This window comes from Acomys russatus, chromosome 14 (assembly GCF_903995435.1).
Source record: "Acomys russatus chromosome 14, mAcoRus1.1, whole genome shotgun sequence".
Classification (NCBI taxonomy): Eukaryota; Metazoa; Chordata; class Mammalia; order Rodentia; family Muridae; genus Acomys; species Acomys russatus.
Genome location: NC_067150.1, coordinates 61490932 through 61509129, shown reverse-complemented (window position 1 = coordinate 61509129; position 18198 = coordinate 61490932). Strand labels below are relative to the sequence as shown.

Below are 18198 nucleotides of genomic sequence, written 5' to 3'. Positions count from 1 at the left end.
CCTGACTTTATGGAGGCATTTTTCTCAATTGATGCTTCCTTTCCTTAGATTACTCCAGCTGTATCAGTTGACGTAAAACTAGCTGACACAACCGCCCAAGGTCCTGAGTTTGATTCCCAATGCTAGAGACAAAACAAAACAAAACCCAAACATTCTCTCATAAATTAGAAACAGGGGGCTGGCCAGAGGGCTCAGTAGATTTATAATGGAGAGTACATATCTGTTTTCATACATTAAAATTAGTGTGTCAGGTGCCAAAATAGGGCATCCGCATTCTCAGTGATTTTTGGCATTTGTTGACAGGCCTGGTGACCTGAGTTTAGTCCTTAGGACACATAGCGGAAGGAGAAAACCGACTCTCACAAGTTGTCTTTTGACTTCCACACACTTGCTGTGGCACATAGGTGCACAACAGATGAATAAAAATGTAAAAGAAAAAAAAAATTAAGAAATAAAGAAAACTCACCCGTGATTCTCAACTCTGAGCCTAGCAGGACCCTCAAAGTGTTTAAGTATCACGGTCCAGATTCGTCTATGAGCCGTGGGAGCCTAACCCCCACGGGCAGCTTCCAGGCTGGGACCTCTCAGTTGGTAAGTACTCCAGTTTGTTCCCAGCTGACTGGAGATCAGCCTGGAAAAGCAAAACCACTCAAAGCGGACGTTACAGGAAGTAACAACCCCAAACAGGAAACAACAGAGCGCTCGTGAGTTAGCAGTAAAAACCGAAACTCCGGCCATGTATATGGTTGTGTTAATAATCCGAGTCACGGGGATTCCTTTCGTGAATCAGGCTGTCCCTTGCTTACGCAGCCAGTGCGCGTCCGATCCCCTTAAGTTACTTTAGCAAGCACGAAAGCGGTTCAGACTCCATGTTGCTGACTCAGACATTCTCATTGCTGGAAGACCTCCATCTTGGCTCTCAAAAATCTCTCTGCACTGTCTCTCCGTAGTGGCTGCCTCCTTGCAGATGACCGGATGAGTAGGGATGGGGTGCGTTTGAGTCTGTCTGTGTTTCAGGACCCGTAAGGAGAAGTGGTAGCCACGCATGCGTTTTTTGCTCTCAGCGCACAGGGTCGAAACTTCTCTTTTGGCTTAGATGGTGAGAAGGGCCTGTGGCTCTAGCTTAAAACGAGCTTATGCTCTCCCAAGGAATCTTTTAAAAAAGATATATAATTTTAAAATGTTTTTATTTGTGAATGTGTATACCACAGGTGTCTTGGAGGCCACTAGAGGGCACCAGATCCCCTGAACTGCAGACACAGGTATTGTCAGCCACTTTGTATGGGTCCTAGGAACTGAAGCCAGGTCCTCTTGAAGAGTACCAAGTGTTCTTGGCCACCGGGCCATCTCTCCGCTCCCACCTGAGGCACCAAAGCATGCAAGTCGTATTGACAATGGCGATATGAGGGTATCAAGAGTTTCAAGGACTTATGGGTATCACCAAATGGAGTGTGGGTTAGAAAAAGATTCTAAACCCAGCCGGGCATAATGGCGCATGCCTTTAATTCCAGCTCAGCAGGTGAATCTCTGTGAGTTTGAGGCCAGCCTGGTCTACAAAGCACATCTAGGACAGCCAGGGCTGTTACACAGAGAAACCCTGTCTTGAAAAACCTAAAAAAAAATAAAGAAAAATAAAGAAAAAGATTCTAATGGTTACTGAGCTCTGGGGTCTGCCTGTTCCCCATGCCCCAAGCTAAGGTCACACATGTGTATGTGTGTGACCATGAACATCTTTTTATATGGGTGCTGGGGATCCCTGTTTCTTCTCTAGGCACCTAACCCACTGAGCCACCTTCTCAGCTCCAGATGGCCAATTTTTTTTTTTCCTTTGAGACAGGGCTTCTCTGTGTAGCCCTGGCTGTCCTGGACTCCATTCGTAGACCAGGCTGGCCTCAAACTCACAGAGATCCACCTGCCTCTGCCTCCCAAGTGCTAGGATTAAATGTGTGCACCTGCCACTGCCCAGTTCAGATGGTCAAACTTTTAACAGCTCTTGAGTCTTTACTGATTGTACCTATTTAAACAAACTCTACCAACAATATTATCTTACACATGGTTGGGAAAAAACAAACGGCAGCCTGCATTACTGTGCTCAGACACTCAAGATAGCTCTGTCAGGATGGAGGACCACATCAGAGAAGGTTCTAGACAGCCCTCTCCAACCACTCCGCTCAGACTCTGTTCCTGAAAGCCCATGGGGCCTGAGACGGACGTTGGTCAGATGTGACTCGCCTCTCCATTGGCCACCTGGGAAGTCCTGGGGCCGAGGAGAGAAGCATCCTGTCTCAGACCTTGAAATCACACCAGAATATCAATGCTCAAATATGTCCCATGACACTGGGCAAAGAGCGCCTAAGGCAACAGCTGCTACTGTCCCCCAGTCCCAAACACCCAGCGAATTGATGCTGTCAGACATGCAAAGTTTTCAAGTCTGCCAAGAAAGTGGCTCCGTGACAAGGCTCACCTTGATCAGCCCAATAAACAGGAAGGGCCCAATGTTTAGTCTGAAGATCAAGTTTAAATCCACAGTTGGCTCCTTGCTATGTATAAAATCCCCTTTGATGTTAGGAAGTGGGCAATCTCATAATTGTTGAGCAGCTTGGAGAGATAGTTAATTTCTCATTAACCTTTCTTATCTTCTTCTAACTTAGTACACACACACACACACACACACACACACACACACACGTTTGTATTTTATATATATGACCATTTGCCTTCATTCATGTACCACATGAGTGCCTGGTGCTCTCATAGGCCAGAAGAGGTTGTTAGATCCTTTGGAACTGGAGTCATAGATGGTGAGCTGTCATATAGGTTCTGGGAATCGAACCCGTGTCCTCTGCAAGAGTAGCCGCTACTCTTTAACTGCAGAGCTGTCTTTCTAGCTCCCAGCAGCCTCTGATTTTTTATATTCAGCAACTTAGGCATGCATCAGTCATGCGCCTGAGAAGAACAGAACAGAGTCCACTCCCTGCGTGACCCCACAGGTCCTTTCAAGTCACCCTTGGCTACAACAGTTGTTGTTTACCAACTAAACTAGCACAGGCTAGCTCAAAGCAGCAGAGAAAGGGTGGACTCCAGGGGTCAGGCAGCCCTGGCTTGGATCACAGCATGGCTATCCCCTGAAAACATGGCTATCCCCCGAAAACATGGCTATCCCCTGAAAACATGGCTATCCCCCGAAAACATGGCCATCCCCCGAAAACATGGCTATGCCCCAAAACCAAGACACTTCACGTGTTTCTTTATCTGGCACTCGGTTTCTTTTTTTAAAATTTTTTATTGTATTTATTTATTTTTAAAATTATCTTCTTTCATTTTTATTTTTGGTTTTTCAGGACAAGGTTTCTCTGTGTAGCCTTGGCTGTTCTGGACTAACTTTGTAGACCAGCCGAGCCTCGAACCTTTTGTGATTTCGCAGCCCTGTGCAGATACTTTTTAGGACCTTACCTTACCTGAAGGCTTCCCAGCCTGTCACCTATGGAGGAGAAGCCACCATCCAGGCAACCAATTTTATACTTTTTTTTTTTTTTTTTTAACAAAAGCTATGTGGTTATAATATAGAAACAGACCATGAAAATTAAAAAAAAAAAAAAACATAAGAAATTTAAAAAAGAAAGAAAGAAATGGATGACAGAGCTCTAGGCTCCACACAAATCCAGGGACCACAAGGCAAAGAGAACTGTCCAGTTACATCTTCCCTTCCCTGTAGGAAATCAAGACCAGAGCTGGGAGTTTGGCCATTTCTACTTGGAGGCTGCTAGCCTAGCATGCATGACTTGGAATAAGAGGTTTCTTTTTCTTTCTCTTTCTTTCAAGACAGGGTTTCCCTGTGTAGCCTTAGCTGTCCTGGACTCGGTTTCTAGGCCAGGCTGGCCTTGAACTCACAGCAATCCACCTGCCTCTGCTTCCCAAGTGCTGGGACTAAGGGTGTGCACCACCACTGCCCGGGCAGGAATAAGAGGTTTCAAAGCCCAGTGATCTCAGAACTTTATCGGTGCCATCAGTTCACTATCAGGAGAAGAAACTGAGGCGTGGAGGGGAGCCCGGTGAGCCGTTGAGGTTGAGGGAGCTGGTGAGCCTTTCAGGTTGAAGATCCGTCTCAAAGCAAAGAACATGAATACTGAAGAATTAACTCAGGAGAGGTTGGGCATTTGGCCTCCGTAACATCCTCCTCCTCCTCAAGTCCCTCTTTGATTGCCTGGGGGCCAAGGCCACTGAGCCGTGTGATGCTGTGATTTACGGCAGACACTTCGCAGCGAGCTACAGACCCTCTCGCCTTCAGAGGAAGCAGATAGAGGCTAAAGGCACAGCGTGTGCCTTCAGTGGGAGGCTGAAATCAAAGGCCAACCTTGTAGACATATGAGATGAAGCCTGGATATAAAAAACTCTAGACCTCAGAGACTCAGGCCAATATCCCCGATTGTCCGTAAATAGCTGTCACACACCCCCCTTTGGAGAGGAATCACACCAACCGTGGCCCGATCAGTATGCCTTCTAGGACCGGAAGCCTCACGTCTGCCCCGTCCCCCGCCCCCCACCTGATATACTGATCCTGTCATGCAGTTGCTCTTTGTTTTCTGTGGCTACAGTGAACCTCCAACCGCAGGCACTGAGAGTGATTCTCATGAATGTTTGAGCCCGCGATTTAGGGAGAAGAGACTACAGCCAGAGAGAAGGGAGGGGCCATCTTGTCAGGGGACAGGATCCTTAATATAAACTTTGGCTCCATGTTCTACCGTCTCCTAAATTAAAGTGTACCTCATCCGAGTGGCTGCAAAGATGGATCTTAGAAGTAGTTAGCGGCTCTGCATCAGGGTGCCTGAACCAAGATGGCGGGGGGTCTGAGTGTGGGAGAGGAAAGAGCTGGCATAACCGCAAGGGCTTGAGTAACAAATTCCTTCCTTCCCAGGAAACACCCAGAAGAGGGGTAGACTGAGAAAGGATAAGGAATATTGGGATCGGCCAGACCACGCATATGGAACTCTCTCATTAACTGCAGTAAAGGAAATCTCCTACCCCCTCTCCAGTGACCTCAAATTGGTATCACACAAAAGCATTTCCTATTACGAAAGCAAAATTAACATTTCCTGTGCATCCCCCGGAAACAGTTCAACCTGCATCTTATCTACCATCTGCGCCTAGCCTCTAGCTTCTAGAAGAATCAGCTGAAGGAATGAGCACTGTACGGATTTGAGGAATCACTAGACAAACCTAGAAGACGCCCTCAGGGGAACTTGTGTGGTCTCTCAACGGAACCTCTGGCGCGGGGCTCCGGAGGCAGGATGCAGGGAGACCACGCATGCTCAGCATACACACGCAAGGCCACGTGGTCAGCGGCCAGAGGGAGCAAAATGAACCAGAAAGTCAATGTCATGGAGGAAAAAAATAAAATAAAAGCTGGTCATAGGGGAACTGTGGCAAGATAAAAATAAATTCAGCATTCATAACAAATACAGCTACCTTCCCTCAGTTTGCATAAACCACCAGGAGAGAACAGGTTGGCAAGCACTGAGAGACAGAACACAGACCGCCGGGCTCCAGAGACGCCGGAACGGTCACTAGGTCGCTGGCTGGGATAATGGTGACCTAGAGACATGCAATACAGTGTCCCAGGGACATGCAATACAAAGATTTTAATCTTCCTCCAGACACACAGGGTAAAATGTCACCGAGTTTCTCTTTGTCCTGAAGCCCCGAGGACACGCATTTACCTTAAAAAAAAAAAAAAAAAAAAAGCTTCTTTATCTTGCTTTACTGTTTTCATTTTGCCACCGTGTAAGTGTTTTAGAGGGTGGTAAGAGAAAACCAAACCCTCAGATCTTAACTCAAGTGTAATGCATGCAGCTGTAATCCCAGCACTCGCGAGTGGAGGTGGCGGGACCCGTGGGCTGGAGCCAGCGCAGGCTACACAGCGATACCCCACCTCAAAAAAGCCAAAAGAAGCCCATGGTAAGCGCGATGTTTACAATCTTAAACCACTAAAATTAAGAGAGCAAAGGACCCTAACGCTAGAGCACCTTGACACATTTAGGACATAGAAAAATATTACATTAGCTGACTTGGGTGCTGGGAAGATGGCTCGGCAGTTAAGATAACCGGCTGCTCTTGCAGAGGGGTCGGCTTCTAGTCCCAACACCCACACAGCTTCTCAGAACCATCTCTAACTCCAGTCCCTAGGGATCCAATGCCCTCTTCTGGCCTTCCATGGGCATCAGACATACATATGGCACACAGACATGCATGTAGGCAAAATACACACATAAGATAAAAATGAACAAATCTTAAAAGCTAATAGTTTTGGCTGTAAATATTGGATATATAAACCAAAGAGACAAAAAGAAATGTTAAAATGAATTCAATTGCATTATTATTGTTGGTGTTATAATAACATTGGTATTATTTAAAATACATATGTGTATGTATATATGCATATGCATATACATATATATAATGCATACAGCATGAAGTAAATAATTATGCCTATGTCATCAAGGACCAATATTTTTTAGTTTAAGAGAGACAAGTAAATATTAAAAATCAAAGATATCTTCTTAAAACTTCTACAATCTGCACACATGGTGCACAAATGTAGACTTCAAACAAAATAATAATAATAATAATAATAATAATAATAATAATAATAATAATAAAACCAACAACCCTCCACAGCCTTAAACATAAGCTAGAAGTTGCAGCAGTGCCTCACGCCTCATCGTTAACCCCTTAGCTTCACCCACCACAGAGAACAGAAACACCGAGAGCCGCTGTCCAGAGCAGTGGCGTCTGAACATTGTGTCCTGTTCCATGGAATGAAGATGCCTTGGAGAAAGGGACCTGAGTCCAGGTCTCAGGAAGACGCGGACAACATGAGCTCGGGCCGTTTGCGACAAGGGAAAGATCCCAGAGGACTTGCGATGTGCCAAGGCCACAGAGACCATGACAAGGGGCCCTCGCTGGCGACTGTCGGAAATGCTAACGCGCAGTGTCAACAGGTAAGCTACTTTAAATTCACTAGTTAGAAGTGATACTGAAAATAAATACCTGCCACCTTCAGAGGTTGCCAGGGCAACAGCTCATTACCTCAAAATAGTGAGAGGAAACAGCAGTGAGTAGGCACTTTATCTAGGTCCCCCCATAAAGATTATATTTTAAGATGAAATTTAAAAAAAAGTGTCCAACTATCACATGTGAGAGAAACAACCGAATGAGAAAATAACTTTAAGGAATGGTCCTGGGAGAATGAGACTCGGAGGATGGATAGGTCTCTTGACATTCTGAAGAGAGAGACAGGAGTGAAGCTCATTGCGTTAACAGGTGTTTTTTCAATAACTGACTCTGCACCTTGGCCGTGTTCCAAAGACACACTATCAACTTATACATGTGGTTGCTAACACCCACTGTCACCTTGGCAGGACCTGGAGTCACCCAGGAAGAGCCGCCCTGACTGTGGGTGCACCGTCCCATGGGCTAGGGTCTTAGACCACATAAGAAAGAGAAAGCAAGCTCAGCGCCATCGCTCCCTACAGCAGATGCAATGTGACCAGCCGCCTCATGTTCTTGAGCCCATGAGGGACTGGTGTCCTAAAACTGCAAGCCAAGGTTAACCCTCAAATAAAAACAGACGCCTGACTGTTATGTTTACAATGTAAGTGACTTCCAAATTACAACCCATAAGTTGCTATTGTCGTGTATTTTGTCACAGGAGGGAGACAAGTAACTATGGCAGCAGGAAATAAAGGGCGCGGTGGGAGGCGCCGGCATCGTGGAGGGGCGCAGTCAGCCCGAAGCATGGAAGGGCCTGCAGCCACCTCTTTAATTAATGAATACCAAGAAAAACAGGACGAAGGAGATTGCTTAGCGACCAGGAGACTTGAGAGACACGGCAACCAGGGGCCATGCGTGCGCTTTGTTTGCCTTCGAAATGCTAACAAACCAGCTGCAGAAAAGAATGTGTCACTCAGGCTCGGCATTGGAATATGGAGCAGACCAGATAAAACAAGCGTGGTTTTTTTTGTTGTTGTTTTGTTTTGTTTTTGTTTTTGTGCAGCAATTCTGGGAACCAAACCTAGAGTCGTGGGCATGCTGAGCACAGGCTCCCAAACCAGAAAGATTTATTTTTAAGGTGTGATGCAAATTATTTTGAGCTGAGGAAGAGGGCTTAGTCAGCAAAGTACATACAGCAGGGGCCTGCCTTCCATCTCCTGAATCCTTGCAAAGTTTGTCAAACGGATACAAACTAGCCAGCTCACCCTTTTACTCCTGGTGATGTCATTTTCTGCCCCCAATACCTTCTCTTCTTCTTTCATGTTGCTTATTTGTTTGTTTCTTTTTTTTAGTGACTGGATGAGCTCCATTACGGTTGTGGATTTGTAGAGACCTGGGCAACTTACCATGTCTCCACCATTGAAGGAAATGCCTCCCCTTCCCCAACAACCAATTACTGACTCAAAGAGGGGTGGGGCCTTGGGAGAGGTGGGGTCTCGGGAGGGGTGGGGTCTCGGGAGCTCCTCCCCGAAAGTGTTTATGATCTGGCATTGATGGGGTGGGGTGGGGGTGAGGGTGAGAGAGTCAGGACACGACACAACTATAAAGTAAACCAAGCAGCTCTTGTTGGCCCCTCAGACATGCTGAGGTGGCCTCGGACATCAGGGGTGGCTGAGAACATCAGCTCTAGGGCTGGAGGCTGGGACCTGGGCCACGTCCTACCTGATGATGACGCACTGGTTCTCTCTGTCGATGAGCATGTTTCTGTACATACTGTCAGCAAGGGCATAGATATGAGGCGGGTTCTCATACTGTGCCTAGAAAAGCAAAACCAGAAACCAAAACCACAGTTGAGTTTCTTTGCGTGGAGCTGATGGGATGACATCATGGTGCACAGCTCCAGCGTCTAAGAGTTTGAAGGCAAAGGTTTCGTGATTTAATGATTCATAAAAAGGTCCTCGGTTATGGCCTGTTACACCCTGGGGACGGGAAGGTAGAGTCTGGAAGGACGTCATCCATAGGCATGCCTGTGACTCAGCCTTCAGACACGACCGGGGCACACCACCCTTCTACCCAGGCGGGCCTCCGCTAGGACATCCTGCCCCCAAGTCCTGCAGACACTTGGCAACTGTTCGAAAAGGGCCCACCATGACCCTGGGGCTCACTGTGACCGGAATCTCAATGCCCACAGGATTTTCCTTCTCTAAGCAACAAGTGCCACCCTCGGATCTCACTGAGGATTAAGAGGTATATCCATGAATGAGTTGGAAAACATACAAGTTTTCCACAAGAAGATGGCAAGAGGCATGGTTCCTGGCAGGGTAAACTGGTTCGGCTAGTTTGTTTCTTTTATAAAAGGGGAGGGTTGGAGCTGGTGCACTACAATAAGAGTCCCCTAGGCGTGTGGAAAAAGTTTTCAGCTATGTACAGATTTAAACCTAGGGACTGGAGAGATGGCTCAGTGGTTAAGAACACTGGCTACTCTTCCAGAGGACCTAGGTTTGATTCCCAGCACCCATATGGCAGGCACTTGACAACCAGTCTGATGCCCCCTACTGTCCTCTTCAGGCACTGCATGCACATGGTGGTGCCCAGACACACATGCAGGCAGATGCCCATACACACATAAAACAAAAACTGGGAAAAAAAAAAAGGCCAACAACCAAATTACACTTCCATGCCTAGCAGAGTCATTCTGTCAGCTGATATCAGCCCCATGTACTTATTTGCTGGGCAATCCACTTTCACCACTCCCTCACAAATTAACTAAAAGGGCAGGCACGGTGGCATGCGTGTGCCTGTAATCCCAGAATTTAGGACAGCCAGGGCTGGTACACAGAGAAGCCCTGTCTCAAAAAAACCAAACCCAAAACAAAACAACAACAACAATAACAAATCCAGGTAAGTAGAACACTGTACAGAAGAAAAGACGGTGGAGATTGGGAAGGAGGTGGAGTGGAAGGAACGCTGAGCAGCAGAGGGCACTGAGTAGGCAGACTGTGCTGGATAGTTTTATGTCAGCTTGACACAGGCTAGAGTCATCTGAGAGGAGAGAAGTCCAATTGAAAAAAAACAAAGAACGCCTCCGTGAGATTGGCCTGCAGACAAGCCTATAGGGCATTTTCTTTATTAGTAATTGATGTGGGAGGGCCCAGCCCGTTGTGAATGGGGCCATCCCTGGCCTAGGGATTCCTGGGCTCTATAAGAAAGCAGGCTGAGCAAGCCAAGGGGGAGCAAGCCACTGGGCAGCACCCCTCCATGGCCTCTGCATCAGCTCCTGTCTCTAGGTTCCTGCCCCGCTTGAGTTCCTGTCCTGACTTCCTTCAGTGGTGGACTACAGTGTAGGCGTACACCAAGTAAGCCTTTTCCTCCACAACTTGCTTTTGGCCAGGGTGTTCACCGTGACAATGTGGCCCTGACTGGACACAAGACTTTCCCACCAAGGCTCCAGAGCTGCTTAATGAAAGCTGTACCACTGGTCCTTGAGGGCCGCCTACACTTTTTAATCTCCCCCTCAGACAGGGTCTCATGAATCTCAGGCCTGGTATGTTTAGTGTTAAGGGTGAAATCCAGCACTTTGTGCATACCAGGCAACTGCCAACCTAGCTCCAGCCCCGTCTTTGGAATTCTGCATGTTCAGCTGGGTTTCCCCACCTACCACTTCACCAAGCCTCTGAGTTGGGTGTCTGAGAATTACTGAGTAACCACTGTCTTTGATTCTCCTATCTCTCAACCAAGGCCCCCAAAGTTGCTAAGACCTAAGCTTAACTCCTAGCTCAGCAGACTCTGCTGCCACTCCCTGGGCAGCAGTTGCCTTCTCTGTAAAATAGGGTGGATAGTGTGATGACAGTATTCATATGGACTGTTTTAGTATTGTTTCAAGCACATACGATACGTAATACTCAGTAAAAAAACCAATTGCATAACAGTGCTGCCATGAGCAACGAAAATATGTTTTGTTTGTTTTCTTTGAGACAGGGTTTCTCTGTGTAGCGTTGGCTGTTCTGGAACTCACTCTGTAGACCAGGTTGGCCTCTAACTTACAGAGATCCCCCTGCCTCTGCCTTCCGAGTGTTGGGATTAAAGGCGTGTGCTATTACCCAGCTGAAAATAAAAATTAAAACAACAACAACCACAAAAACCTATGACATTTCTATACAGAGAACTGTTTTTTCCCCCCAAAGAACCCTTGAAAACACAATATAAAGAGGGCTGCACACAGTGGCCTTTCAGAGAACTAGAACAAAACAGAGGTGTGTGTGTGGGTGTGTGTGTGTGTGTGTATGTGTGTGTGTGTGTGTGTGCGCACTTGCCTCTGTCTCAGCTCTTCGTGCTATGTGGCCTTGCTGTCACTGGGAGTGTCAGGCCAGCTCCATGCCAGCTGCCCCAGGATTGTGGATTTGGGTACCAAGACAAGTCCCAGAACTCTGCTGACAGTGTGTCCTTGTGCTGGCTCTGATGAAAGCAGCGTTATCAAAGAAATCTCTCGTGGCAGCCTCCTTGGGCTCCGGCTACCAGCAGCATTCATCCGGCTACAGTGGGGTACACACTTGCTCTGGGTAAATTGCCTTCCACTTCAACTGATGGATTTGTGTGGGCTTTTGTTTGGCGTCCGGGGGCTAGGATGAATAAAGCCCTCGGGCTGTGAAGGAGAGAGGGAAGGAGGAAGAGGCAGAGGTCTAGGGCCGAGGCGCTGACGGACTGTGGCGTGAGGTACCTCGGGCAGGAGTGCTGGTTTTACATCCACAGGCCAAATGACTATGGCATGGGTTTGAACAGACTGCACTCACATTAGTTAACGAAGTAAATAAAGAAAGATTCGTTTTCAAGCCATGGCTAAAGCTTACAGAGGGTGATAATATTCAAAGTTCCTAGCCTATCATTTATTTTTACCTATGACTGGTTTTGTTTGTTTGTTTGTGGATAGGGTTTCTCTGTGTAGCCTTAGCTGTCCTGGACTCACTTTGTAGACCAGGCTGGCTTCGAACTCACAGAGATCCGCCTGCCTCTGCTCAGATGAAAGGCATGTGTCACCACTGCCAGGCTGGTTTTTGTTGCTTTCATTTTTTGAGAGAGAGACAGAAAGAGAGAGAGAGAGAGAGAGAGAGAGAGAGAGAGAGAGAGAGAGAGCGCTCATGTATATATGTGTTCATGCTTTCGTGTGGAGGACAGAGGACGACTTTGATTGTTACCCTCAAGAATGGAGTTCTACTCCTTTGGTATATGGCCTATCATTGGCCTGAAGCACATCACTCTAGGCTAGACTGGCCCCTGAGCCAAGGGCCCCTCCTATGGGCACCTCCTCATACACTGGTGTGAACTGCACCCTGACCTGGGAAGCGAACTCAGGTCCCTGTGCTTGTGACACGTCTCACGGGGTCCCAGTGAGCTTCTTTTTATTACTTATTTGAAGCGCATGTGGAAGCCAGAAGATCCCCGCCCCCCCCACTCCACCCTGCCCCACCCCCATCCTTGCCCCACCCCGCCCCATCCCACCCCCACTCTCGCCCACCCCCGCCACGCCCCATCCCACCCCCACCCCCACCCTCGCCTCACCCCAGCCCCACCCCACCCCACCCCACCCCCACCCTACAGCCTATATGTAAATGAACCCACACATCAGGTAGTCTATACTCTTCTCAGGGCTACAAGCTAAAGATCAGCATCTGATTTAAAGCAAATCAAATAATGCCACTTACTCGACCTTCCCCAATAAGTAATTCATAGGAAAATAACAAATGTATTGCTAACTCCAAGAGGAACTATCTGGAAATGATTAAAAATCGCCCAAACACCACCGCAGCTTAGTGAGTAAATAAACTTACCGCTCCTTGGTACATTTCAATTTCCTTTTCTCCAAAATATGGCATCTGCTTGAAGGGATTGACGGAGATTAACACGGACCCTATGTACGTCTGAATTTCAACCTGGTTAAGGTCCATTGTTCATCTACACAAAACATGTCTTTCAAAGTCAGTAAACAGATGTTACCGAGCATGCAGCAAGCTGCTGAGTGAAAAGGCACCGTGCATACCTTATAAACACCACAAAGGCAAAGGCTGTTACCCACTTCTCTCAGGGCTCACTTCTCCCCATGAACAGTGATGGGGTTCGTGATGAAGATGCTGCAAAAAGGATTGTTATCCTACACAAACTGAAGCGCGCGCGCGCACACACACACACACACACAGAGCTGGGAACCAATGCACATAGACTAGAACCGCGTGTGGCACAGCCGAGGCAGTTAGCACCCCGGTACTGAAATGGGGTGTGCTATTTCTCTGGGAATTTGTGCCTCTGGAGTCGATGACCCATGCGTTTGTGTTTCCCCCATTTAACAAACTGAAGCTTAAGAGGAAATGAGAGGAGCCAACATCCTACCGAGGGCTCTAGTTCTCAAAGTTCTCGTCACCTCATTTGTGTTTAGGGACTCACATTCTGAGAAGAAAACAGTGATCTCATACAGGGAGGCTTAGAGGGTTACTGTCTGAGAAGAAACCAGCGAGGAGGCTTAGAAGGGTACTGTCTGGGGACTCAGGCTTCTTCGAGAGGAAGCATGTGCTGGATTTAAGCTTTTCTTTATAACTGAAAAAAAAAAAAGAAAAGAAAAAAATATATATCTGGAGTGGGACGGGTCCATAGCATTTGTGTGGAGCCAGAGGACACCTTTCTGGAGCTGGGCCTTCCCCACCACCACCTTGGTGAGGCGGGGTCTCTCTGGTGGCGTCTGCTCTGCTGGCATTATATCTGCATCCAGCTGGTTTTGTCTTTTTTTGAGGCAGGGTTTCTCTGTGATGCTCTGGCTGTCCTGAGCCCAGCTCTGTAGCCTTGAACTCACAGAGATCCTCCTGCTTCTGCCTCCTGCGTGCTGGGTAGTGTGCTACCGCCCGCCTGGCTGCATTCAGCTTTTTAAGTAGGTTCCAGGAATTGAAGTCAGGCCATCAAACTTAGCAAACACTTTCATTCACTGAGCCATCGCCTCAGTCTCCCTAAAAGTCTCACTATGTATGTGTGTTTGAAGTGGTTTGATTTTTTTGTTTTGTTTTTGTTTTTGTTTTTCTTCTTATTATTATTATTATTTTGGCTTTTTGAGACAGGGCTTCTCTGTGTAGCCCTGGCTGACCTGGACTCACTTTGTAGACCAGGCTGGCCTCGAACTCACAGAGATCCACCTGCCTCTGCCTCCCGAGTGCTGGGATTAAAGGCGTGCAGCACTGTGCCTGGCTTTGAGGTGGTTTTTAATTAAAGAAAAGTGTGTGTGTGTGTGTGTGTGTGTGTGTGTGTGTGTGTATGGAAGGTGTATGATGTATGCGTGTAGTAATGGTTTCGTGAGAGTGTGTGTACCTGTGACCTGTGCATGTGAGGAAGCCAGATTTGGATGCTGGGCGTCTTCCTCCACCACTTTCTGTCTATTCCCTTGAGACAGGATCTCTAACTGCAGCTGGGCCAGGCTGGCAGGCAGCGAACCCCTGTGATCCTTCTGTCTTTGCCCTACACAGCACAGATGTTACAACCATGCACAGCCACAGCCAGCTTTTCTCACAGATTCTATAGGGGATTTGAACTCAGGTCCTCACACTTGCACAGCATGCACTCTTGTCCACTGGACTATCTTCCCAGCCCAGTTTTATACCTTTCAACGCATCCAAGCAAGGGACGTGTTATTAGATTGCCCAATCCCTTTAATCATTCAACAATCAACTAGTTTTTGTTGTTTGTTTACAGCACATGAGGCACTTTTAGACGCTGGGAACAAAGAAAACAAATGTCTTGTCCCCCCTGAGAAAAGAAAATCATGAAGAAGGAGGAGGAGGAGGAGGAGGAGGAAGAGGAGGAGGAGGAGAAGAAGAGACGCCCTTCCTGTCTCACTCCATTGGGTTTCTGTTGTTTTTCTTGTTTTGGAGGCAGTGTCTCTTGCTATGTTTTTAGGCTGTTTTCCTCCATCTTTTGGATTCATGTGATTTTCCTGCTGCAGCCCCCCCCCCCCAGTACCGGGATCTACAAGCGTGAACAGCTATGCCTCACTCACATTTGTTCAACTAATCATTGGATTAGAAATATCTCCATTTTTACAAATAAATCAGTAAAATTAAACTTATTTACAAACAGTTTTGAGTAGAAAAAGATATAAAACTGTGAGAATTCCTCCGGGGGTGGGGATTTCTATAATTGGGATCTAACACAAGCTCAGAGAGGTTCGCTCCCTCAGCCCTGTCCTGCTCTCACCTGGAGCATTGTACTGGTAAGTTGTCCTGTGTTGTTTGAGCTCTGGATTCCCTTTCCTGACTTCTGACACAACCATGCTTATGCCAAGTATCTTCTAAGACCCCATGGCTGAGAATGGGTTGGTACCCATGTGTGACAAGGGCAAGAAGAACAGGACAGCCCAAGAGTAAACTCACTGTGCCACTGAGGACAGCCAGCAGATAAATAATTTCCAACAGAGGTCACTGTTGATATAAAAACGCCTCTCGTGGGAAGGGAAGCCGGATGTTCAGCCATGGAAAGGAGGCTCAGCTGGGGACCTCACCTTCCCCAGTCAGGTTTTTTTTTTTTTTTAAATATTTTTTTTACATATACATTTATATATTCCTGATTTGATGATGCCATCTCTGTCTGCTGCTGTTTGTTCTTTTAATTGGACCCTTCACCCAGGTGACACTCCACCCTGCCTGTGAGTCTCTCAATCAAGAACTCCAGCTGACTGCTTTAATGAGGGTTTCCCCACCTAATTTCTGCTGGATGTACTGAGTACCTGATTTGATGATGTCCACCAGGGCGGGCTGGCTGGGGGCGGAGAGCTAGCGATCGAAACAGCGAGCGAGGGAACAGCGAGCGAGCTAGCGAGCTAGCGAGCTAGCGAGCGAGATCATCCAGCTATAGCCCAGCCAGCTAGGATCCATCCAGCGATAGCCTAGCTCATCCATCCCAGCCAGGCGAGCATCATCCAGCCAGTCCATAGTCGAGCGAGCTAGCGAGCCAGCCATCAGCTATCCATCCATTTATCCATCTATCTATCTATCCATCCATCCATCTATCTATCCATCCATTTATCCATCTATCTATCTATCCATCCATCCATCTATCTATCCATCCATCTATCCATCTATCCATCCATCCATCTATCTATCTATCCATCCATCTATCCATCCATCCATCCATCTATCTATCTATGTATCTATCCATCCATCTACTCCCCCTCACTATTTACTCTTACTTGCTACATACTTAATAAATTCACTCACTCAAACCTGACAGCACAGCTATCGTAGATGATTCTCCAGGCTGCACAGAACATTATATCTCTAAACTGTGGTTAATGGGTGATGGAGATAAACCAAGGCCTACTTAATTAGCGGCCTTGCTACGGAAATAAATGAAATAATCAATGAACAGTAATCAGCACCTAGATGCCATCCCATCAGCTCACACTGTTAAGATACATTGGTATCTCTGAAATCATAATGCAGGTGACAATTTTGGCCTTTGATGAGATGTGAAATTAGTGGAAATGTCATATAATTTACACACACACACACATACACACACACACACACGAGTGCAGAATGGCTCCATTGCTTTCTTACTTCACTTGTCACTAAGCAGAAACACCTTCCAAGCTGGGAAATAAAGATGAAATTAATAGTAGAGAAAGGGAAGTGACATAGCATTTTTAAAAATTACATAATCTTAATTGCTTAAGAGATGAGAGATGTCTATGACACTGTTGCCAGCACTTTGTAATTGGTGACAAAACTGAATGAACACGGACACATTACGTGGTGCATAGACAACAATCCCATGATTCCAGTTAGGCAAGCTCTTGCCACTGAATGACATCCCAGCTTGTAGTCCTGTTGCTCTTGTTAAGCCTCTGTTGCTATAGGAAAAGAAAACTTAAAATCTGCTCAAAGACACAGGCCAGGAAGTGGCAGATCGACCTCCGCATCCAGGCAGGCTGGCTGCAGACGACACACTCCTGATCAGTAGGGAACAGGAGGCTAGGAATACGGTTTGGTTGGAGGAACAGTTGCCTAGCAACATTAAATCTCGGGTTCTGTTCCTAGCACCCATGTGAAACAGGTGCACGGTACATGCCTGAGATCTCAGCATTCGGGAAGCAAAGATAGAGTCAGAAGTTCAAGGTTATCCTCTGCTACCTCGGGAGCTGGAGGTAGCCTGGGCTAGACTCTGTTGGGTGGGTGAGAGGAGTGCCATGATCATCCATCCTCTTTCTATAACCAGCAAGTGCTGTCGCTGCCACTGCTAGCTGACTTGTCAGATTCAGTAAATAAGAATACCAACTACCTCATTAAATTTGGACACCAAGGAGGAGGCAATTACAAGTATGCCTAGAGCAATGCTTGGGACACGCTTGCGCTGAAAGGTTACGTGTTTGGTCGAGGTTGAGCTCCAACTGGCCTCTCCCTGTTTCGTTTACGGATCAATCTTACATTATCGGTGCAAGGATTCGTGCAGGAGATTGGATGCTCTGCGCCTCGTCTGACTTAGAACCAGGAGGCTTTGTCTACTCCAAACCCATCTTAGGCGGCTGGAGAGATGGCCTGGCAATTGAGAGCACTGGCTGCTCTTCCAGAGGACCTGGGTTTAATTCCCAGCACCCACACTGCAGTTCACAACTGTCTGTAACTCCAGTTCCTGGGATTCAAGCCCCAGCTCAGGTACCAGCCATACAGGCGGTCCACATACATGCAGGCAAAATGCCCATACACATAAATTAAAATACAGATATGCAAAATAGAATCTATCTTAGTAGGCTTTTCTTTTTTAAAGATTTGGTAGGGATGTAATAACCAAAACTCAAGGGAGCTGTTCTGTCTGGATTCTTCTGGATTCTCCTGCTCAGTGTCTACAGTGATGCCTAGGGTAAGACCAAACTGAAGGCTGCAAGATGTCTACTCTGGGGGAAAAAAAACCAAACATGATCCTTTACGGAGGACAGAGCTCTTCCCTTCACAGCAAAGGAAACCCTGCGGATGCCACTTCCTCCTGGACAAACTGGTCAGGGCCACAGGAGAACAAAGGGTCTCCCTGAAGATGGGGGCCAGAGGCAGCACCCTCCCTTTCCCCCCAAGCCCTCAGCTACCTAATAAATAGAATGCAGGTGAGTATGGGCTGCAAGTGGAGCCACAGTTGTTTCAGGGTGTTCTGTAAGCAACCTCTGTCAGACTGCCCTTGGGTAAGAAT

General features: G+C 47.2%; 1 protein-coding gene across 1 annotated transcript in view; it reads right to left on the bottom strand.

Annotated features, from left to right (window-relative positions):
- The window catches only part of Myo1e (myosin IE), a 196209-nt gene that overhangs the window by 89148 nt on the left and 88863 nt on the right, over nt 1-18198 (bottom strand). The window contains 2 exon segments of the mRNA XM_051156748.1: nt 8713-8807; nt 12816-12905. Of these exon segments, the coding sequence (XP_051012705.1) occupies nt 8713-8807; nt 12816-12905 (185 nt within the window).